The sequence below is a fragment of the Crotalus tigris genome, unplaced genomic scaffold (assembly GCF_016545835.1).
Source record: "Crotalus tigris isolate CLP2741 ecotype Arizona unplaced genomic scaffold, ASM1654583v1 scf7180000018599.1079084, whole genome shotgun sequence".
NCBI classification, from domain to species: Eukaryota; Metazoa; Chordata; class Lepidosauria; order Squamata; family Viperidae; genus Crotalus; species Crotalus tigris.
This window is the reverse complement of record NW_024097097.1, coordinates 754,545-779,530: the sequence shown is the minus strand read 5'-3', so window position 1 is coordinate 779,530 and position 24,986 is coordinate 754,545. Positions and strand designations below refer to the sequence as shown.

Genomic DNA, 24,986 nt, shown 5'->3' with positions numbered 1-24,986 from the left:
AAGAGCAGGTTGCAGTCCTGACTAGGAGGGCCTTTGCTCAACTGCATTGTGTTACTTCCCTTCTCTCAGTGGCTTGGACCCTGGTAATCTCCCATCTGGATTATCACAATATGCGTACATGGGGCTACCCTTGAAAAGTATCCAGAAACTTCAGCTGGTACGGAATGCAGCCATGTTAGAAATTTTGGGAGTCCCATGGATGCTACATGTAACACCTCTACTGCACAAGCTGCATTGGATGCCGGTTTGCTTCCAGGTGCAATTCAAGGTGTTGGTGATGACCTTTAAAATGTTGCATGGCATGGGTCAAGTGTGGAATTATGTTCTCCTCACTACATCGACCTTTCCCACTTTGGTCAGGCAGGGAATGTATGTCAAAGAACCATCTTTAAAGAAGTCGGTTAAAGAGATCCTTCTCTGCTGTCACCCCTGCCTTTTTAGAATATTCCCTACACACAGAGAGAGAAGTGAGGCAGGGCCCCACCCTCCTGGCCTTTTGGAAGAGTTTGAAGACCTAGCTCTGCCATCTTGCGTGGGGCTTGCAGAGGAGCACACACCCTTGTGGTTGCCTAATACCTTGAAGGCTCGTCCACTGCCTTTATAACTTTAATTATTTCATTTCGATTCTAACCGCCTCCTATTAAAATATATTTATATGGTTTTTATGTTTTGAATTGTACATCATCCAGTCACTCTGTGAGTGAGATGGGTGGTCTATAAAAATAAATAAAAATAGAACACCTGGTGGTGTTTTTATCTTACCACCTAAGTGACTGGAGATATTTGCTGAATGTGACTCACTTTGCCATGGAATCCAGATGAATGGGAAGTTTCTCATTCTTTTTAAAAGGTGTCCTTCAAGTTGCATTATCATCTGTTTGCTGATGTTTTTCACTTCCTGAAGGTGTGTAGTGATCCCTAAACCTCCAAATGAATGAGGCAAGCTGGCATGAGTCACCGGGGCCTCCAGAGATGTGATACGTTTCTGCTCTACGCATCCTGGCTGAATCTGCGTCATCAGTGCCACCTGATTGCACTGCAGAGCTGAGCAATGACGGCAGCAGAATTCATTCAGTGCTTCTGCTCTTTGCTGCATTCTGAATACTGTGTTTGGGATAAGTGAGCTGCTAGAAAAGCTTTTGTGCTTCTCATGTTCTAATCATCCTAGCTGTCTTTGCTCAAGTCAAAGCACTGGGCATGGTAGAGAACTGTGATTCAGGCAGTGAGGAAATTGCTTTGTGCTTTGCTCTTTTGGCTCTGCAAAAATTGCTTGCCCATTGCAGCTGCCTTGAGTTGGCTTCTTCGGTACTTCAGCAGACCTCCCGCACTGGGAAATGCTCCAGAGGTCAGCCATTCTCTGCTGGGCTATTAGCCAAAAGGTTAAGGAACCGTGCCAATATCTAGTTGTATTCTCCTCTCATTTAATATGGGGCCTTCCTTTTGCTTCCGCTTTCCTCCAAGCCTCCGAACACCAGCTGGCTTGGCGTTCTCAGAATCAGAAAATATTTTCAGCCAGAAAGACTCATTCTTTTATACTACGGTAAAAGTTCTAAGTTTTTGCATTCATCAGATCCATTTCAGCCAGATCTATTTATACACATTCACAGACACTAATACTCCTGCATGCATTTTTTATACATGGCAAAGGAATGCATTGGGCCTTTCTATTCAGCAAATCAGATTTTTTTTTATATAAAAACCTGCTTTTATGAAACTAATCATACATTAGTATTATTAATTTTTTTTTCTAACAATTAGAATTGTAAATTTTCTCTTTGGTTCCAAATGGAAAGTTTTTTTCACATTGCTTTTCAGGGAAAAACAGTGTCAGAGAATACAAATATAGCTTTCTTTATTGTCAATATATGGTGCTGGTGCAGTCCTTTGGACTGCAAGGCGTTCAAACCAGTCAGTCCTAGAAGAGATCAACCCCGACTGCTCTTTAGAAGGCCAGATCCTGAAGTTGAAACTCAAGTACTTTGGCCACCTGATGAGAAGGATGGACTCACTGGAGAAGGGCCTAATGCTGGGAAAGATTGAGGGCAATAGAAGAAGGGGACGACAGAAAATGAGGTGGCTGGATGGAGTCACTGAAGCAGTAGGCGTGAGCTTAAATGGATTCCAGAAGATGGTAGAGGACAGGAAGGCCTGGAGGAACGTTGTCTATGGGGTCGCGATGGGTCGGACACGACTTCACAATTAACAACAACATTGTCAATACAGCTAGTTCTCGATTTACGATCACAATTGAGCCCAAAATTGTTGTTGCTAAGTGAGACATTTGTTAAGGGAGTTTTGCCCCATTTTACGACCTTTCTTGCCACAGCTATTAAGTGAATCACTGCAGTTGTTAAGTTAGTAACACGATTGTTAAGTGAATCTGGCTTCCCCATTGCTGATCAGAAGGTAGCAAAAGGTGATCACATGATCCTGGGACCCTGCAACCATCATAAATGAGAGTCAGTTAACAAGCGTCTGGATCTTGACCATGGGGATGCTGCAACAGTCATAAGGATGAAAAATAGTCATAAGTCACTTTTTTCAGTGCCGTTGTAACTTTGAATGATCACTAAATAAACTCTTGTAAGTCGAGGATGACCTGTAGTAATTTTATTTTAAAAACTAACGCAAACTAAAAGACAAGAATAAAAAGACAAAATAGAAGGTGCAGAAAAGAAACCTAATAACACAGTAAAGAAAAAGAAAAGAAAAATATATTAAGAAATGACTCCCCCTTCATCATGTATAAACAATCTTAGTAACTTAAGATGACTTGATAAACTTACGATAACTTAATAACTTATCATCTTCTCTTATAATACAATAAATGATGTCTTCTTCCCATACCCCATCTTTTATCCATAAACAATTCCTTAAAACCTGTCAGCCTTCTCAGATAGACTATACAGGAAATACGAGTTAATTCTATTTTATTGTAAGGTTACATTAACAGAATCTTGCAAGTCTGAAACTACAAATCTCCCACTGTCTCCTTCTCTTGCTCCACCCACTATCCAGCTGTGGGCTCTCCCCCTTTCACCCTGTTTGTGATCTTATTTGACCATTCCCTAGACAGCATCTCTTTGCCCTGTCTCCCAAGCTCTTTCCCACATACCATAACAAAACCTTCTTGTTTCAGTCCTGATCAGCAAAAGTCCATTAAGGGTCACAGAGATAACAACATTTCTATTTTAACCTTGATCAAATAAACCAACTTCATATTCTTTTCTTTTACTTTTAACAATTTTGATCTTTAGTACCTTCAAATAATAGAACTTGATTTTTCATTTTTTTTCTTTGTCCCTTCCCACGAAATTCTTCCAAGTTTTAACAATCTACTTCTGTATATAGGATAATTTTATAGGAAAATTATCCAGGTCACTCTCTTAGTTTGTTATTTGTAGTAAATGGCCTTTCCACCCCAAACTGCAATCTCCAGTGATTCCCTCCCCTCCTCCTCCTTTTTTTTTTTTAAGAAATGAAAGGTTCTTACCATTTGTGTTCAACTGGAAGTTGATTCATTACTAATTTTGTTTGGAGGAGGTTTCTATTCATTATTTTATTTATCCTAAAGTGTAGACAACATACGACAACAGGTTTGTTTTACTTCATTTATCAAAAAGCTGGCAAACTGGGAAATGTTTGAAGTCCTGAAAAACAGTTAATTGTGATCCATATCATGTTTCCCCTGCCATTCTGATCATTAGTAGTCCTTCTTTCAAAGGACTGATCTTCAGAATGCTTGTGCTAGGTTTATGTTAGGAAGCTGAAGTAAATACGGAGCAGTCAAACACAGTTGAGAAACCAAAGTTTTATTTGCAAAATATACTCTTGTTTTGTATGAAAGAAAGTAAAGTGGCTTTGATAATTATACTATAATAAATAAGACATAATCTCTCCCCAAATTTAACAAACATAGGATGAGCTGGGGAATAAGCTGTGTAAAGCTTTAGACAGCTTTCCTCTACATTTCCCTGGGAAACCCTATTAATGATCGATTTTGATCTTTCTTCTTCACTTCTGCCCAGATGTCTGACAAATCTTGGATAAACTGCTGGATCTGAGAGCAAGGAAGAGGAAGGTCAGATTTGTACAATAAGAGGTGACTTCCTAAGAGCACAAGATTGAATTTACAGCTGCTTTAGAACTTCTGGTATGGCAGATATCACTTAGGGAGGAGAGGCAAGAAGCATTTGTCTCCAAATGCAAATAGTCATCATTTAATGGTCACAATTGTGAGTGGCAATTTGGTTATTAAACCAAGTAGTCACTAAGTGAAACTGTGATTGTGACTGTGCTTACAGCCTTACTTCAGTTTTCGTTTTACAGATCTGTGAAGTTCACAAATGCAAGGATTGGTCATAAAGTTACTTTTTCATTACCAACCCTTTCCAGCTGACCACCGGACTTCTGTGGCCATTTCTCTTTGACTGCCGGAACTCTGCTTGAATCAATTAAGCTTTGGGGCTGCACTAGTCAGGCCCTGAAGCTTTTACAGAGATGATATCAGGAACTGATGCTTTGTTGTCTTTCTGACACCTTATGTGCAGTTCTGCTTTCTGAGGGTTTGGGATAGGTAGCTGAGATACCCAGACTGGAGCAAAAACTGACAAAATCCTGTACAGACCAGGTTATGTGCTAAGTCTACTCCTAAGACCAAAGGGATTCCAGGTCCAAAGAGAGCTTTTCTGGACCACAGGCAAAACATGCTTTCGCCCCCCCCCCCAAATTTGGATAGTGTGGTAGAAGAAGAAAGAGAGGTCATCATCCATGCATACCATATCCAGCTGTCTGTGAGTATCTTCCAGAGGCACCATTAAAGCCTCCTTCATCTGCTTGTTTACACTCTGGTAAAGATTCAGTGTCGCCATCTTGATAGTGCCCAGCATCAGGGTTTTCTTTGCAGCAGTGTTCTGGATATGAGCCCAGCGGGACTCCTATGGAGGAGACAGAGGCAGCAAAGAAAACGTTGAGCCGAATTTTGATCAACTAATTTCTACTTGTATTATAAAATGGTCCCCAAATACCATCTGAGGGACATGGCACAGCAAGCAAAGCAACCAGCCTAGAGAGATTCTCTAAGCCTACTTTTCAAAGGAAAGCATCTTCATAAATGGCATTCGGTGGCTCCTCTGGTAAACAGAACAGTCTAAGCCATTTGTGGTTTGCCCGCTCTCTGAGCATGGCGCTCTGCCTTCTATCCCTCTTAATAAACCAGTGTTGACAGCAATAGATTGTTCCTGCTTTCCGAGCCTATGGTTTGCTCACAGGTTTCCCTGAGAAAGAAAGAAGTACAGGTAGCCCTCCACTTACGACCACAATTGAGCCCAAAATTTATGTTGCTATGTGAGACATTTGGTAAGTGAGTTTTGCCCCATTTTATGACCTTTCTTGTCACAGCTGTTAAGAGTATCACTGCAGCTGTTAAGCCAGTGGTTCTCAACCTGTGGGTCAGGACCCCATTTGGGGTCAAACGACCATTTCATGGGGGTCGCCAAACCACGCTGTCCGCCATTTTTTTCCCCTTTTCCCTAGCTGTCCTACTCTCTCTTATTGGTGGCCACACTCACTTGGGGGTCACCACAACATGGGGAACTGTATTATGGGGTCACGGCATTAGAAAGGTTGAGAACCACTGTGTTAAGCTATAGCAAGTTTGTTAAGTGAATCTAGCTTCCCCCTTGACTTTGCTTGTCAGAAGGTCATAAAAGGTGATCACATGATCCCAGGACACTGCAAAGATCATAAATAAGAGTCGGTTGCCAAGGGCCTTGAATTTTGATCACATGACGATGGGCGATGCTGCAACAGTCGTAAGTGTGAAAAATGGTCATAAGTCATTATTCAGTGATAATGTAACTTTGAACTGTCACTAAATGAACTATTGTAAGTGGAGGACCACCTGTATCCTCACCCCACCTGCTTACCCAGGCAATGACGTCACTACGGGCATGGTCAAAGCGCAGCTGCAAGCGGGCCAGCTCATTGTTGTGTTGCAGAATCTCATCGTCTTTTTCCTCTTTGTAGCGGGCCAGGCGCACCTTGGCTTGTTCAATCAACTCCAGCCCCTCCTGGGCCGACTGCAGCAGATCCCGGTGCATCCCAACTAGAGTTTTATAGCGTCCAATGACTTCCCGGATTTCTTCAAACTGCAGACGATGCCTTAGGTTACAACTATCCTGGGATGGCAATCCTTTTTTAACTGACAATCAAGGAAGGATAACAACTAAATGATAATAACTTAGACGCCCTGGTGTCAGGTAGGGAATCTTTACTAAGGCATAAAGTTGATTAGGTTCAGAGAAGTGTACAGCCAGAGATGAGCTTGTTTATCACTCCTTCATACTGGATGCAGTTGAATTAAGCTGTACTTTGCACATATGCAATACACACAGGGGAAAAAAAAAATCTTCAGGATAAAAATTTACCAGCAGTGCTCATGTAATCTTACAGATCCTGAGATGGGATACTTTTCCATGACCTATTCTGTAATTCAGACTTTGCTGCTTAATAATATATCATTGGCAAAGCAATGTTAAATGAACTATGAGTTTCTGGTGATGTGCTGTGGGGAGAATCAATTGCTACTAGACGTTCTGTACTGACCTACACTTGGTTGACCCCAGGGCTTTTTTTCTCATAGAATGCCCAGAACGGAATTCCAGCACCTTTTTTGGATGAAACCTTGTAGGGTAGGCAAGGTGGGTTGTATGATGTGTGTGAGTTCCGGCACCTTTTTTTTTTTTTTTTTTTTTTTTACAAAAAAAGCACTGGTTGACCCAAGCATTAAAGATCGCTGATCTAAGACAATTTTTCCCAATCTAATGATTTTTACATTTGTTGGAGATCGAATCTTTGCCATATGGGGTTGTAATTATGGAGGTTAAGTACACTGGGAGAATATCAGGTTGGAGAAACTACTCCTAAGACTTTCCTTAGCAACTCTTATCATTCTTATGCGTACCTCAGAGACTTGCACCACACTCTCCAAGTACTTGTTGAAGATTGAGTATTGCTGTAGCTTGTTGTAGAGCTTTTGGTGCTGCTGTTTCAGAGCAGCGATCTCTAACTTGACCTTGGCGAGCTCCTTCACCCGCTGCTTCTTCAGCTCTCGTTCCTTGTTGGCTTTTTTCAGAGCTCTGATCCGTTTCTGGTCATTCTCCTAATAATCCCCATATTGAATACAGCTCCCACACCCAGATGACCCAGACAAAGACAAATAACAAAGGCAAGAAGCAAAAGGGGGAGGGGGAGGGAAAAGGTAATTGGAAATGTTATGGTCTCCATGGAATATATGCGAATGACAGTGTTATATAAAAAAATTGCCTTAAATCAGGTCAGGATAATGGCTTAATAATGAATCTCCAGGACCTCAAGAAAAAAAAATGCCCTAACTTTTTTTTACTTTATCCTTTTATTGGAGAGCAGTGGTTAGATGCAGTGGTTAGAATGAAGTATTGCAGGCTAAAGCAGTGATTAGAATGAAGTATTGCAGGCTAACTCTGCCCATAGTCTGAAGTTCAATCCTAACCAGCTCAAGGTTGACTCAGCCTTCCATCCTTCCGAGGTCAATAAAATGAAGATCCAGATTGTTGGGGGCAATATGCTGTAAACCGCTTAAAGAGGGCTGCAAAGCACAACAAACAGCATATAAGTCCAAGTGCTATTGCTATTGCTGTTGGAGATGAAATTAAACCTGCAGCCTTTTGTATACAAAGCCATTTTTTTTCTGACTAAATATGGCACCACAGTGGTCCACTAGTTTGGGGATCCCATGGAAGCCTGGAACCCATTAAATAGCTAGTATAAGTTTAGATTGCATTGCTCCTGTCTTTTTGTTCTTATCATTTTTAAATTGTTTTAAATTATTTTTAATGGATAAATTATGCTGATTATTTAGTTTTAATTGCATATGGCACCCAGAGTGAGATGGATAGCTGTATAAATTATAAGTCTATAAATCAGTCAAATCCTTGGCTGGCCCTAGTGTGGCTCAAAACTTAAAACAGGTCCCTTCTAAATTAAGGTGGCCCCTTCTTTGTTGATTTTTCTAAAATTACTAAAACCCAGAGATTTCAGAGCATTTCTCTGATTTGGAGTTTCTCTTTATTTTTTATTTTTCTCATATAATATTATTGTGGTTCTATTTATCTTGCTCATTGTTATTGCTTTTTATTTATGACTAAAGAATGAAGAACTGAGCTGCCTAGGCCAGGGATAGGCAACCTTGGCTCTTTTATGACTTGTGGACTTCAACTCCCAGAATTCCTGAGCCAGCATGGCTCAGCTTGGAAACCTCTCCCTTTCCCCTCAGCATGGCTGGCTCAGGAATTCTGGGAGTAGAAGTCCACGAGACATAAAAGAGCCAAAGTTGTCTACCCCTGGACTAGGCTATTACCCAGGTCCATAAAACTTGCCATCATCATCATCATAAAAAAGAGATGTGGCATCGTTCAATGACTGAATCTATTTTGCTGAGTTGGGTCGTGATCGTAGTACCAAAGAGGACCTGCAAAAGCTCCACTCTGCCTGGTCCATTGGCAACAGAGAGAAAACTTTCAGGAGCAACATCTCACTAGAGATGCATAACCCGGCCATGTTTAAAATGTTTTTAACAGCCATGGGGTAAGGCTGGATGGTGAGCCTCATATAAGATTCTGTATTCTGATTTGGATTTTTTTTTCTTCCTGTTTTTGATATGCACTGTCATTTTATCTGTGTACTGGTCGTCCTCGACTTACAACAGTTCGTTTAGTGACCATTCAAAGTTATAATGGCTCTGAAAAAAGTGACTTCTGACCAGTGGTGGGATTCAAATACGTGAACAACTGGTTCTCTGTGTGGATGCCGCTTCCGAAAGTCCATTCTGGGCCTGGGCAACAAAAAATTAGCTACTGCTTCTGCCGAACTAGTGTGAACCGGCTGAATCCCACCACTGCTTATGACCATTTTTCATACTTATGACCGTTGCAGCATCTCCACGGTCACGTGATCAAAATTCAAACGCTTAACAACTGACTCACATTTATGATGGCTGCCGGGTCTCCGGAATTGCGCGATCCCCTTTTGCGAACTTCTGACCAGCAAAGTCAATGGGGACAGCCAGATTCACTTAACATCCGTGTCAGTAACTTAACAGCTGCAGTGATTCACTTAATAATTGTGGCAAGAAAGAGGGTAAAATGGGGCAAAATTCCCTTAACAATGTCTCACTTCACAACAGAAATTGTGATTGTAAGTCAAGGCCTACCTGTATATAGTTTCTAGCTGTTCAGAATGGGATGATGGCCTTATACAGGTGATAAACGAATGGATGAATAAACAAACTACTAGATTATTATTGTGGGAACATATTTATGCCATTGTTAAAAGAGGAAATAATTTTAATTGAACAGGTATGGATTTTATTACATATGTCTTGCCTGTTTTGTTTCCTTTTCCAAGTTGACCCTACTATGCAATCTTTATTACTATGCCTGAGGGGGTGGGGAAACAATTAGTATATAATGTAAATGACTTCAAGAGAACCACAAGTGAATACTGCAGTCATTAAACAAATTATACGTCATTAAATGAATTACATGGTTGTTAAGCAAATCTGGCTGTTTCTACTGACTTTGCCTGCTGCAAACTGGCAGGGAAGGTCACGGATCTCAGTCATATGACCACAGGATGCTGCAACTCTCCTAAATGCAAACTGGTTGTCAAGTACTCAAATTGCAATCACATGACTGCAGGGGTGGTGTGCCACTTAAAACTTTAGGTCATAAGTCACTTCAGTGCCATCATAACTTTGGATTGTTGTTAAACAAATGGACATAAGTCAGAGACTACCTGTAGGATGGAGGAGCCATTACTGTTCAAAGAAGGTGTTGGAAAGCTATAAAGAATCTGTACCTGAATGAATTGCTCAAATTTCTTAATATATGCTTTCAGTTGGACTTCTTTTGTACCAAGCTCTTCCCACCTGTTGTTTAGGGATTCCATTCTTGTTTTAAATGCCTAAAAAATACACAGAGAGAAGCTGCTAATAAGTCACTTAATTATGACAGACCTTTTCTTCTGTGGGTAGTATGAACACAGTTAACTTCCATCAGGATCCAAACTGGATCCTAGATGGGATCTAACTTTATTATGGTGACAATGGACAAATGAAAATGATATAACAGAATATATAACAGAATTGGAAGGGACCTTGGAGGTTTAGTCCAATCCCCTGCCCAAGGGAGGATGGAAGGTGTCTGGCCCGGAAGTATTCATTCTGCGTATTTCAAGGGGTAAAGTAATAGGATAGATGTGTTGTTCTCTAGTGCAGGGCTTTTCAACCAGTGGTACAGGTACCACCTGTGGTACATTGGCACCTGGCAGGTGGTATGCAACCAGCCTAGAAAAGTGGTAATGGGGGAGGGGAATGAGAACGCCGCCAGGCGGGCAGGCAGGTGTCTTGCTCGGCTGTGCCTTGAGGGGCACTTTTTTCAGTGCCATTGTAATTTCGAACAGTCACTAAGCGAACTGTTGTAAGTTGAGGACTACCTGTACTTTATCACTTTTTTTTTTTTTGGTCATCAAGTTTTTGACACCTTGCTAGGCGACTGGTGGTACTCGGATATTGCCATATCCTAAAAGTGGTACAATGGGTGAAAAGGTTGAAAAGCCCTGCTCTAGTCTTCCTTCCTTCCTTCCTTCCTTCCTTCCTTCCTTCCTTCCTTCCTTCCTTCCTTCCTTCCTCCCTCCCTCCCTCCCTCCCTCCCTCCCTCTCTCTCTCTCTCTCTCTCTTTCTTTCTTTCTTTCTTTCTTTCTTTCTTTCTTTCTTTCTTTCTTTCTTTCTTGTTTTTATCTTTTTAATTTAAAAAAATTGAATACATTAATCTTAAGAGAGAGAGAGAGAGAGAACTCACCTCCTTTTGAGCTTCCATGGCCTGATGCACCAATTTGGCTTCTTTCTTTTTCTCCAGCAGTCGAATGGAAGGAGATGGAGACTGCTCCTCTGACACTGGGAATTTCCTAATCAAAGAGAACAAATATTTCCAATGAATAGCAAAGGCCTAATATGTCATAGGACCTATAACGGCTGTTCAAATACCTTCACATGGCAAGGGCAGAGTTCTAACAGAATAACATGGACTGCATTTGTCCCCAAATTAACTTTCATTCAGAAAAGAGTCTACAGCTGTGATCTAAGTAGAGATAACATGCCCAGTTAATCAACAGATTTTGGGAGAAAGATCTGAAGAGTTAAGGATACTCATGGACTAAAATATGGAATATAAAAGCAATAAAGGATGTATTGTAGAAGACAGAGAAACCTATGAGGAAAGGCAAGTCAATAGGTAGCTTAGTCCATAGGAACAAATACAGTCTTTAAATTACACTTTGATAGTGATTAATGTCCAGCATCTAAGATATAGTGTAATGGTTGCTGATTAGTCAACATGATCCAATTCATCTGTGGATAAAAAACAGCTGAATTTCAAAGAGAGAATATTTTTTAAAATCTTAAAAAATAAGATTTTTTTTGCCCTTAACTAAACAAACTCCCAAGATAGACTTGAAAGAGTGTGAAAAAGTCCATGAGAGCATGATCCTGGCTAGACAACAAGATTTAGGAAACTATAAAAAAACAAAACTTCTTTTCCTAAAAAAGTAGAATCTTGTCTAAAAGTTAAAATTATAGATCTACCCACTTTATCAGTAACAAGGTAAATTAAAGCTAGAATATTTAACACCGTGTCTGAAAGGTGTTTACTGAAGGTTTAGCTTGTGTTTTATCCAGGGAAATCTTGAGGTGTTTTTTTTTAGAATGTATGAATCTTTGTACATATGTATGTATTGTATTTATTTATTTGTATTTATTTATTTACTTACTTTCACAGTTACTCATTTAGAGCTTATATGTTGTTCCAATCAACAGAAAATCTGAGAAGATTCCAAAATCCTCTTCACTAAGAGGTTTAAAATAAAACAGAAGCAAAATGAAAGAAGCAAATAGTATTACAACAAACAGAGGAATAATCAAACACAAAACATATTGTTTGGATACTGGTTAGAGATCCTCTAATATACAGGTAGTTCACGACTTACAACACTTCATTTAATGACCGTTCAAAGTTACAACAGCACTGGAAAAAGTGACTTATGACTGTTTTTTACATTTACAATGGTTGCAGCGTCCCCACGGTCATGTGAACAAAATTCAGATGCTTGGCAACTGATTCATATTTATGACGGTTGCAGTGTCCCAAGTCACATGATCCCCTTTTGTGACTTTTTGACAAGTCAATGGGGAAGCCAGATTCGCTTAACAACCATGTGACTAACTTAATTGCTGCAATGATCCGCTTAACAACTATGGAAAGAAGGTAATAAAATGGGGCAAAGCTTACTTAAAACTGCCTCAGTTAGCAACAGAAATTTTGGACTCAATTGTTGTGGTAAGTCAAGGACTACTTGTATTGTATCTCCAGTCACAAGGATGCCATATCTGTAACCTTCCTATGAGAGTTAGTTTTGTTTACAGATGATCCAATTGATTATTACATATTAAATCTTTAAAAATTGTTCCACAATGTCTTTTCTAAAATGCATATCATGCTGTTTTAAAAAAACATATTAATAGTAACAAGATGAAGGGAGTCAGATTACGGGTACAGCACTGAAGAATAAATGAATTATCCCTGCATCTCTCCATCTGGTTTCATACAAAAGCAACCTGATTTCCTATTGTGTGACACTGGATTTTAAGCTGGAGGAAACCTTGATCTGATCTAATAGATGTCTTCTATTAAATGTGTGTTTGGTTGGTTTTGCGAGGAAGGATTCAGAGGGGAAAAGATTCCAGAAATGAGAGAGAGAGTGTGTTCAGAAAGGGGAAAGCAGAAAAAAAGTTTTGGTGAGACAGACAATTATTTCAAGGAATTGAACAGAAACAATGGAAGGAAAAACAGGTAACTTACATCAACAGTTTCAACAATTTCTGTCCATACTGCATGCGGAAATACTCGCTTAGATCCTCTTCGTCCATGGTAGTCATGATGGCTACCCACTTGCCAGGCACGTCCTGACTTGTCCAACCAGGCACCCTTTTCACCTCCTTATCTGAGCTTGGGAGTGAAGCAAACAGATTTGAAAAGCTGCCAGAATCTGATGCAGTTGGAGCCCTGGAACCTTCAGAAGATGATATGGAAGATGCAAATGGTTGCTTAGCAGCAGTAGGGATTGCTGCATTGGGAAAGATGAAAGCCCTTTGGGAAGTCATGATTCGCTCTGTAGAGGATAGAACTTAGTAAGACTCCCAAATTCAACTGCCCTGTTTTTCCCATTTGGTTTCAACTGGGACAACCAGAGATAGTACAAAATGTTGTGATTTAGTGGTTTGCTGCTTTAGAATTGCAAAAATAGAGGAAGGGCAGCTGCCATTTGTGCTAAATTAATGTCAAACTCCAAAGAATCATATTTATTTGTGTGTTTATACAGTATGTGCACATGTGTATATATGTAAAATCATTCTAGAATCCACAATCAGAAGGTTACAAAAATCTGCTTTGCCCTTTCTTTTTTAAATCAATAGCAATTTTCAAAGAAAATATAATTGAGGCAAACAGATCCAAGGCCAAACTAATTTTTTTCACCAAACTTATACTATATGTACTATTATCTCTTTCTTGCCACAGTGCATCATAAGAAAAATATATACAAAATGTCTGAGTGGGTAGTAGCAGCCTTCAGGCCAATCTAATAATTAGAAAACTCATCAATAAGTTTTCAAAATCTACAATTCTATTTATCTTAAAAGCAAGGTGATACAAAAAGGAAATTGGGCTGGACAGAGACAAAGGGAATTAAAGGAAGCTAGCTTTTTTCTTAATTAATGAAAATGGTTTGTACTTTGAGATAAGGTTCAAATGCCTGATAAATTACTCCAGGGTTTCTGTAGATAATCCCTGCCCGTTTAGCTTTTATGGATTTTTTCTTAGTTAAAAATTAAATCTCCATTTGCATGCACATGAGCATGTGCAACTTCATTTGTACAAGTAGTGGGTGCCCACTGCTTGCGCAAATGGAGCTTCATGTGCGAGTTTGAGCACCCGCCACCCATGCAAGTAGAGCTGCACGCATACTCGCACTTGCATAGCCCGGTTCCGAATGGATTGCATTGGGCCATAGCTCAGGAGTTGGGGACCCCTTTTTTAAAGGACACTAAGTTTGCAAACCTGAGTTTTTAATCAGTTTCAGAAATTGCTATGTAACTGCTTCTAAGCTATTAAAGAACTTCAGAGAGACAAATTTGAAAACACCGGGAAAATCTGCATTCAGTCCTGAATAAAAGAAAAATATTAATCATGAGCTTTAAAATGTAACAAATCTGAAATAAACAGCAAAAAAGAAAACTGAATAAGATTTCAGTCTTAGGAAGTTATAAACTAAGGATCCTGATAAAATTAGAATATTGAAACTTTTACAAAAATATTTTGGAATTAATTTTAAAGAACAAACAGCTTCTTATGGGAAATACTGTAGATCTAGTTTTGGGTTTTACAAGACATAACATAAAGAAGCAATTTTATGATTTCAAACACTATAACAGGACTAAAGATTTCAGGTAGAGGAAAGATATATAGACCTGTAAAATGTTGTAAAATGTTATAGAAAGGATACAAGACTTTTTAGGAATAGAATAAGAAAATAACAGCCACAATATCAACAATGTCATTTATGAGGTTTGCTTCTATGGATAGATTAAGTCCAAAAGATGTTATGAAGAAATGTTATTAAGCCAGATATACAAAAAATGTATCTGACAAGATAGAGATGATATTGAAAGGGGATTTACAACTGACTGTCTTAGAAAAGAATGTTTCTCTGGATCTATGAACAATGCTGGCTGAGGGTTTAAGATTCAAAGGGGGAACACAAATGGCAAACCAATAGAGTAAACTATATATATTTTTTCCTATTGGGTTTATAAAAGAGGCTTGTTAAAGCTTTGAAGAACTCTGTGTGACGTGACCAAGAAGAAATGAAGAGAAAACAAATCCTACAACAATATTTGAATGAACTAAAGATTAAGACTGTTAGAATTAAAAGAAATACCAGTAAATATAAAGTTGGTTTATTTGTTGAAGGTTGAAAGAAAATAAGTTGTTACTTCTGGCAACCTTTTATGGACTTTGTGCTGACACCAGAATTGAAAAGATGTCTTATAGATTTGTTTATAGATAAAAGATGGGACATGGGATGAAGAGAGAAATGTTGGTAACCTTAGAGGCAGTGAAGAGTCACTAAATTCATGTATACCTGTGATGGTCAGAAATAACTTCTTTATATATTTCTTTTCTCTTTCTGTATTATGTTCTTACTTTTCTCTTTTCTCTTATTCTTTGCACTTTTTAATCTTTTCTATTTTCTGTAAGTTTAGTTTGTGCTAGACTTAATTTATAATCAAATGTAGATACAGATAGATATAAATAAAAACCAAAGACAATGGGGGCTGTTACCAATTTCTGAAAGGTATCAGTGAGGGAATGGAATGGAAAAGGATAACACAGGGCAGAGGCCACCAACGCCATTAACTTGTCTGATCCTTCTTGTTGGGCGCTTTCAGAAAAAGGGATTGCATCCCAAATCAGAAGACATTGTGTTAACTACTCCATGTTTTAACTTTTTTTCTGAATATAAAAAATAACCTCTCCAAACTTATATTTAATAGTGAATTGATCAGTTTGACTGCAAATTTTACCTCCAGAAAAATTCTGTGAATGAAGTAATAAATGTCTCATTTGGAAGCATCCTTATTCTGGGCATAAAGCTATGTTTTGTGTAATTAATGGAAACAAATTTTAGACAGAATGAAGACAAAGCATATTTTTCTGACCGCTTTCAGAAAGAAGGCACAGCCTTTGGAGGAGTTGCATTTATCACTGCTGAATGCCAGGGTGCACTTGACAAACTTTCTTTATCTCATCCAAGGTTCCAGATGCGGCCATAAAATCTTGTGAAGCATTTCCCAGCCATGTGTTTTCTCTTGTGGGATCGTTCTGCAGGCCCTGATTTAATTATAGCTAGACTACAGGTAGGAAAGTAAGATTTTGTATTTGTATTTTTGTATTGCTGAAGGCTCAGCAATGTTAGCTTTGTAACAAAGCCATGTTTTCTGTTCTCATTTGTTTCCCCTGAGAGGGAAGTTAATCTGTTATGGTCAAACTAGATGTGCAGTTAGCCTTTCTATCTTTTTTTTTAAAAATACATTATAGATGTAACCATGCTGAATCTATCATATGAAGAACAGGGTTTTTAAATCTTTCTCCCAAAACTTGCCATTTGTTCTTGTCAGCCATTTGCTTACAATTTCACCGGCTGTGCTGCAAATGAGGGCAATGTTGCCTGCTCAGTACTCTTCTCTCCATTTTCAGTATTGTAAGAATCTCAGTTTCGGGGCGGGGGGGAGGGGAGAAGATAAAAACTCCAATTTTAACTGGATTTCTTGCAAAAATGAAATGGACAAAATGCTTCTTCTTTAGAATTATAATGACAAAACTACCCCCTGAATGACCTGTTTGTCCCCTTTGCCACTGTATTAGACTTGAATAATCTATTTCACATATATAATACATCTTAGTTATTTCATTTGTTAGATTTATACCCTGTCTTTCTTCCAGAATAACAGGTAATATGTCCAATAGAGGTACTGGACTGTCACTTAGAAGATTCAAGTCATCCCCAGCCATAGAAGTGAGTTTTGGCCAAATCACCCCCTTTCAGGATAATCTACCTGATTGCTGTGGAAAAATAAGAGGAAAAAAAATGACACCTTCTGTCTTAAGCTCTTGATTAAACAGCAGGATATAAATCTAACAAATCTGTGAATATTTCTTATTGATTGTTGTTATGATATTCTGAACAATGTCAACAAGTCAGCCAAAATTAAGGAGAAGATAAATAAAAGCGGCTAAAATATTAAAAATGAAGAGAAACTTATTTGACCTCCCTCTGAGCCACTAATGGAATCTGAAACTGCAAGTGCTGAAGAAACATGTTGCTTAGAGTGATTAAAATGAATAGATCGGACCTGTTCATCCACTGAAGCTGTTTTTTTCCATTCAGGGACTTAGTTTCTATTAATACCTTTAGAATCATCATTAATGCCTCAGAAAACACATTCTTCTGTTCTCCTTGACCTTCAGTTTGAAAGTGGATTCAGGTTTCATGTACCTAATTGTTGCCTAGGAATTGATTGCTAAAAGTATTTGGTTCTTTGTTAGTTGAGCGTTTATTTCTGAATGTCTTGCCCCTTTATCATGAAAAGATAAAAGGATGGTACACATGCTTGTTTATTAAAAATCTCAATCCCAATGCATTTTGCAAAAAAATAATTTCCATCTTTGTTGAAAGAATATTTATTTTATCAAATTTATATAGTCAGTCCTCTCAATTAAATAACTCCACAACAACTGGAATTTGGGATGTCACAAAATTGGAAAAAGCAGTGCAAATCAACCACTCCGATGTATGCAAGATGGCTCACGATGAAGCAGAGTGGAGCTTCATTAAAGAAGAGCTTTAAGTGGCAGATGTCTTTGGACTGAGAGTGGCTGAAGGTCAACTATGTAGATTTGCAGATGGTGGAGAATGTGGCAGCCAGATAGCTGAGCAGAGTTACGCTGTTGATAGAGCATATGACCATCAGCTACATAGCCAGCTTCAGGATTTTAATATTGACATATAAGGCCTTTATATGCTGTGGTGCTGTGGTGTCCAAGAAACCTGACAAGTTGCTTTCAGCATTATCAGCTATTATTGTGAGAGTTGGTGTTCCTGAGTATGCAGAGAATTGTAGATCATCCTGGTGATGGCATTTTCACTCTAGAATGCTGTCCTGACATTTGTATGGCACAAATTAAATCTTTTAGGCATCTGTTAAAAATCTCCCCTTTCCTTGTCTGAATGTTAAATGAATGGTTTTGGATTTTGTTCCCCTCTTTTCCTTCATTTTTATTGCTTCAGATTCAATGGTATGTAGGAAAGAAATTATGTTAGGAGCTCCAGGCGCTGTCTTCTGCCCTTCTGTCAGGATAATAAACCTTCTGAAAATCAAACACAACGGAGCAATTTTTTAGTAGCTGTGTGGAGGAGAATCCAGCAAAAGGAATATCAAGTTTAAAAGGGATAAGATTTGGCCAGAGTCTGCGAAGGAAAAAATTCTGCATGGCATCCCTATGGAACAAGAGCTGGGTAGCAATTCAAAATGCCACCATTCTTTCCTGGCCATGTGACTCAGAGGGGAGCAAATATTACTATAAACCAGCTTTGTTTAAACTGAGCAGAGGATTTGTTCTATTTTAATCTATTGTTTGTATTTCATATTTTAATGGTTGTTTATAAACAGTTTTGAGATTTGTAGGAATGGTAAATCTTATATGCACCTAAAGAGAAATACATGAAGATGTGCATTTAAAGAACTTTGGGCTAGAAAAACAATAGGATGCTTCCCATTGCTCCTAGTCACAGATTCAAATTAATTTGTCCCAATATTTTCAGAGATGGCACACTAGATGAAGTATAAAAGTTTTTAAAAAACCGTGGTGGTGCCGTGGTTAGAATGCAATATTGCAGGTTACCAATTGCCAGGAGTTTGATCCTGACCGGCTCAAAGTTAAGTCAGTCTTCCATCCTTCTGAGGTCGGTAAAATGAGGACCCAGATTGTTGGGGGGAATATGCTGTAAACCACTTAGAGGGGGGTGTAAATCACTGTGAAGTGGTATATAAGTCTAAGTACTATTGCTAGTGCTATTCAAACTTTGGTGGCTGCAGCCAGATCAGGGGGCCAATACCATCTGCATATCTCAATTGTTTATAATAATCATAAATAGGTAATAGCAGTTTAAATAGATAAATGGGTATATATCAGTCATGTTGCTGTCAGATGTTGAATTCCAATTTCACCAGCATTGATATAGCCATTGGTGAGGAATAATGGAAGATGCTGACATCTGAAAACATCAGGTGTCTTACTTATTGCCCATGCCAAATTCAAATAAAATATGAAGTGGCTGGAAATGATGTAGGGAGGGATCAGCTGGAAGACTGGTGGATCCTCAGATGGATCAATGAAGGGGAAGGAATATAGAAAAGACTAACTCAGTGTCTTAAGAAGCCTCTGTCTTTCTGTAGCTTTGCACTGCAGATTAAGCTATGGACTTGATTCAAAGTTCTGATTTGGAAAATTTACTGTGATTATGTTCTTGTGGGGAATGGCATCAAGTTGGCAACCCCATGGCAGGTCTGTGTGCAGCCCTCCCCCCCCCACACATATGGCAAGAGTTCTGCAGGTGTTTATTCAAACTCCCCAAATACTCCTTCAAAAGCACTCCTGTTGCACAGGTCCAGATTTCAAGCTCAGTACAGCAAGAGTCCAATGTAACAGAGTCCAATGTGCACACAAAAATTCCAGGAAAGCAGTTCAAGAATCAAACAGCCCAGGATACAAGGCATGAGCACCCAACACTCAAGTCCTCAGGGTGAAGCTCTACAGTCTGGAAGCAGTTCTTGCTTTCTTCAGATTTGGTGGTTTCGTTGATAGAATGCCAGCATTCCCTGAGGAAGTGGTAGCATTTCTCAGCAGGTCCTACAATCCTAACAATTTGGAAAGATGTCCTCTTCTAGCATGATTAAAGGCAAAGGTTTTCCCTTCCCAATGGTGTTCAACTCTAGGGTGCGGTGCTCACCTCCGTTTCTTAGTGGAGGGAGCCATGTGACTAGCATGACTATATGCCGAGGTACACAGAATGCTGTTACCTTCCCACCGAAGTGACACCTATTTATCTATTTGTATACTTTCAAACCACTTAGGTGTGCAGGAGCTGGGGCAAGTAATCTGCTCACCCCATCATGGTGCATTTGGGTCTTAAATCTGGGCTGTCAGCTTTCCAACTGACAAGCTTGGCTTCTTAACCACTGAGCCCCCTTCTAGCATGATTAGTACTGGCCAACATTGAATACTTGGGAATGCTGGCCCACAACATGTTGAGGTTGTCATCCTCAACCCAACTATGGAATGTGGAAGTCTGAACTAATGTCAATCTACCCTGTGGCTATCCTCTGATATAATTTTGCTGTAGTTCTGGATCTCATTTTGCTGATCCTGAATTTCCCTGAAGTAAATGATGGAAAGGATTTCAGTCAACTTTCATTCACATAATAGCATCCACAAACAGAGATAAAGCTATTGCCATTTAGTCTTAATTTATGATTTTCTTTTTTCCTCTCCCTTTAGCTTTATCTCTGCTTCCTCACTGAATGTCTATCTCCTCAATATATTCAGGGTGCATTTTTAAAAGCTTGGGGTTTTTTTCCCCTCTTACATTCTCCATGGCAACTGTATCAGCTATCCATGAATAAATTACTTCTGAGCTCTGACACAGCATCACTTATTAAAACAGAGGAAAATGCCAATTCTGAGTCACATTTTTCTGACAGAGAGTTTACTGATGTTGTTCCCTCCATCATCCCACCCCAGAGTTTCTCTGCCTGACCAGTGTGACAAAAATATGAGAATGGCATTATCTCTGGCAAGCATAAAGCACCTCTCAGGGACCCAGATGAAGCTCTATTCATACTTCTTCCAGGCTATTAAGGAGGGAGCACAGGGCACATGCGAGCACTGCCTGACTGAAGGGTCTTTGCTAGATGAGGCTTTTATGGGGGCTGCTTAACCTAAATCAATTCCACTTTACAACGCTTGCAGTTCATGTTCCCTCTCCGGGTTGACCTGCTGAAGTATTATAGGGAAACAGATGTTTTATTCCAAAGACTAAATCTTAAGGTCATGATGAACCTTCTTCTATGAGCTGACTGAGCCAACAAATAAATAAGCCATATTTATTTAATAATAATAATAAAGTTGGAAGGGACCTTGGATGTCTTCTAGTCCAACCCCCTGCTCAGGCAGGAATCCCTATACCATTTCAGATAAATGGCTGCCCAGTCTCTTTTTAAAAACTTCCAGTGTTGGAGCATACACAGCTTCTGGAGGCAGATTGTTCCACTGGTTAATTGTTCTAACTGTCATCTATCTATCTATCTATCTATCTATCTATCTATCTATCTATCTATCTATCTATCTCTCTATCTCTCTCTCTCTCTCTCTCTCTCTCTCTCTCTATCCATCCATCCATCCATCCATCCATCCATCCATCTATCACATTTATATGCCACTCATGGTGCAAGGTGACACTGAGTGACTTATAACATAATAAAACATATGGAAATAAAAACCATTATAAAAATTATAATTGTAAATTATAATTATAAAAATTATAAATGATAAAAATAGATTTAAATTACAGGAGATTAAACAAAAAAAATGTGTTTAGAGCAGAAAGGTGATGGTGGATTCTCTGTTACTACACTAAGCCACCTCTAGCAAACAGATTCCCCTTCAGGGCCTCATAGCCAAATTTTAAGGCCTTTCCCAAAGGCCAAAAGGGAGGGGGACAGGTCTCACTCCTGCAGCAAAATGTTCCAAATGGCAGAAAAAGCTCTTTTCCTAGACTCTGCCAGATGTGATTCCTTGGCTAATGGGATCCGCAGTAGACTTTTTCTGCCAGCATGACTGGGGTGGGCCAATCCCATTGGAGCAAGATGGTTCCTCAGATGTCCTGGACCTATGCCATGAAGAACTTTAATAGATAATGACCAACACCTTAAATTAGACCTGGAAGCAAATTAGCAGCCAGTGCAGATAGTGTAACAGTGGAATTACATGCACCCTTCTGGGGACCTCCAAAACTGTATGCACTGCTGAGCCAATTGTAGTTTCCAAATACTCTTCAAGAGTAGCCCCACGTAGAGCACATTACAATAATGCAAATGGGAGATGACCAGAGCATGAGTGATTGAGTGCAGAATCTCACAGTCCAGAAAAGGGCACAGTTGCAACACAACTCAAAGTTATGCAAAGGCTCTCCTAACCATGCCAAGCAAGAGTCAAGAGTCTAGGAGAACATCCAAGTTGTGCACCAGGTTTGTCTGGCGTGTGCAACATTATCATTATATTGACAATGGGAAAGTGCCTTGCACCATATCTGAGGGACCAGGCTAGTTTGGATGATTCAAGAAAATTATGTTACATGCAAAGCTTCCCCCCTCCAAAGATGACAGTAGCTGGTTTTCAAAAGAAACAGCCAAGAGATGACTAATATTGCTTACCAGAATTTGTTCTCTGAGGTAACAACTTCTCCCTTCTAGTGAAAGGTGCAAGTGTACAAGAAGCTCCACTGATGCTCTTCATGCATCCCCCTTCAATCCATCCCATTAGTCTTTTTATAATGACTATTTGGGTAGGAGCTTAGAAAATTGTACATATCTGCAAATTCCACAGTTCACTTCCAGCACCAATTAGGGATTATTCCATATTCAAATTCTACCTCAGCAACATCTGAATGGGACAGTTGCATATACATTAGCATTTATTTTCAGAGCTTATTCTCCTGTGAGTTGAAAATCCCAGAAAAAATGAAGAGGAGGAAAATAGAAGGAAATCTTGCAGTTCTAAGGATTAAAAGAGCACTTCAATAATTGAGCATAATTAACCACAATCTCTAAGGAATGGAAAGTAAGGAAGGGAGGCCTGCATAGTTTGAATCTTAAGCTTCAGGAAGACAAATCAATGTTTATTTAAAAACTGAGCATATTGGTTAAATGTAAAAGAGTGTGCTGGGATGTGTTCTTTTTTGAGCAGAAGCAGGGTAGGTGGGTGAGGAAAATAGAAACCATAGTGTGATTCCCTGAGGAACATGGCTATGTCTCCCACCTCCAAGGCTCAACTCTATTCATGAGTAGGAAGGGGGAAACTCTTGAAGTTAAGCTTTGGAAAAATCACTTTTTCCCTCATTGTGCATTTGCTTTACCCATTAAATCAATGCTAATTATGGGAAGAAAGGCAAGGGAGCCTTCAATAAAACTCACCAGGCTTTCTAGAGAAAAATGACTAAGAGGTTGTTTTTGAAAAGTTCCCTCTCTGCGTTCTCTGTAATTCAAAAGTCACTTAAGTCTGCTCCACTCATTAGTGCAGATCTGAATTTGGATTTGGATATTTCCATTTGTAAATAATTCCTTAATGTCTTTCTGTATTCATGATCAAACAAATGTGGGAGGTAAGGTGATAGAAGCTGTGACCTTTGCAGTAGATAAATACTCAATAAAACTGTAACACAGGAAAGCATACAGTATACTGGGTTTATGCTACAACAATCATCCTGTCCTTCATTAAAAATATTTACTGTGGGTGGAATCTATGTTATATTCCATGACATTACACTGTAATAACTAGAACATTTAATATAATATGTAACTTTCCATGTTAGGAGAACAAGTACTTTTCTACATCAGTCCAGAAAATGAAGAAATATTTGCAGATTATAAAGAAAATGGCATTCTGAGGTGAAGAAAAGACACAAAAATAGAGATAAGCAAATGGATAGATTGGGATGAGACATTGTTTTCTGTGTTCTGACAAATATAAATATGTATTTTTTAAATTAATAGTCATTGATGACAGTTCCTAAAACTCAAGACAAGATTGTATAATTCCCATTGTTCTACAGATACTAGGGTAAGCTTAATAATTTGTGATATGTGCTCCAGAAATGAGCTCCATATGATTAAAAAAAAACTCTATTGACATAGCCCTTAATGGGCATGCAAGGTGTAGAATCAGTAACTGTAATCAAATCCTTCAAAGCATAATGTAAGAAATTTTAAAACTGCAGTAGATAGATGAATGGCAAGCAAGTGGAGTAGACCACACACAAAGATTGTGACAACATTCTAAAGAACTACTTCCACAGTACATTCTTAGAATCAGTACAGACACCCCAATTTGCCTTTGAATTACCCATAATTTCTCTCCAAATTCTTAACACAAAAATTATGTGTGGAGACATAGCAGGTGTCATTGAATTACTAAAGATTGCAGCTGCCCTGATCCTTGAGGTTCTGTTGAAGGTATTCCCATTATTTATAAAAATACCACACATGTTCATCAGGACAGTGTCCAGTCCAGGACTTGTCTTTTTCTCTCCTTCAGAGCATCTCCTTCAGATGCTTTAAATGACCAATGACCAATCCCATGATCACATGCTACTGATGTTAATGCAAGTTGAAGTCCAAAACATCATGGTAGTTACCCCAGGTTTAACTGTTAGGTTTAAAATAAAATTAAAACCTCTATAAAGGAAGTGAACTCTTCAGAGGTGACTAGTTAGTTTCTCTAAGTTAAACAGACGCAAATAAATGATGGTCCAACTAGCTTGGTCCTAAACATGGTTCTATTATTTCCTGAAGAAATAAAAATAATGTCTAAGAGTCATGTCTCATATAATGCCACAAGATGGAGCTATTGAAAACATAGCATTGATTGGTTGTAATACTTACAGAAAAAAATATACTGTCAATAAAAATATTGACCAGGGTTGAATTGTTGAGAGATACAAAAAAAATTAATGGTGATTGAGGTGCTTCAATATGATGGGAGTTGCCATTTTCAAGATGTATATCTTAGCTCATCTAATCCAGGAGCAACAAATCTTATGTTTTTATAATTTTGATAATTTTTAGGTAGAGGGCTTCCTAAATCATGAACATTATTTCGAGGGTTCCTCTAGAATAAATGTTTGAGAAAAGCTTATTTAAGATATTCATAGATCTGAGTGCTATTGCTTATTCTAAGATACATCCAAGTAAAGAGAAGAATACCAGTGTACCTAACAAATAAATCACCACAATTCAGAAGCAAGCCAGAACAGAGAAAATTAAGAGTTAGTTAGGGACTGACAGTGGCAATGGCAATGACATTTTATGCCAGTATAGTTTTCATTTGAATAAATAGCACATTCATTCAACAGCTGGGAAAGAACCTGAATGTGTATAATTAATAATAGATAGTAAAATGGATGGATCAATTTTCACAGACATGGCTTTTCCTCAATGC

The 24,986-nt window shown here is 38.8% G+C and overlaps 1 protein-coding gene across 3 annotated transcripts in view; it reads right to left on the bottom strand.

The window, feature by feature from the left end:
- The window catches only part of CCDC42 (coiled-coil domain containing 42), a 64,761-nt gene extending 51,491 nt beyond the window's left edge, over positions 1 to 13,270 (bottom strand). Inside the window, exons 1-7 of one of the 3 annotated variants that reach the window (XR_005558112.1) lie at positions 12,954 to 13,270; positions 10,899 to 11,004; positions 9,898 to 10,002; positions 6,965 to 7,162; positions 5,928 to 6,149; positions 4,779 to 4,937; positions 3,494 to 3,650 (exon numbers count right to left, since the gene is read on the bottom strand). Coding sequence is in view for 2 of the 3 variants with exons in the window: in XM_039355106.1 (XP_039211040.1) it covers positions 3,965 to 4,060; positions 4,779 to 4,937; positions 5,928 to 6,149; positions 6,965 to 7,162; positions 9,898 to 10,002; positions 10,899 to 11,004; positions 12,954 to 13,255 (1,188 nt within the window). In the remaining variant the exon portion in view is untranslated. Of the gene's footprint in view, positions 1 to 2,688; positions 3,651 to 3,795; positions 4,061 to 4,778; positions 4,938 to 5,927; positions 6,150 to 6,964; positions 7,163 to 9,897; positions 10,003 to 10,898; positions 11,005 to 12,953 lie in introns of those variants that run through there. The other 2 variants (XM_039355108.1, XM_039355106.1) reach the window with 2 other exon arrangements.
- Positions 13,271 to 24,986: the final 11,716 nt, after the last annotated feature.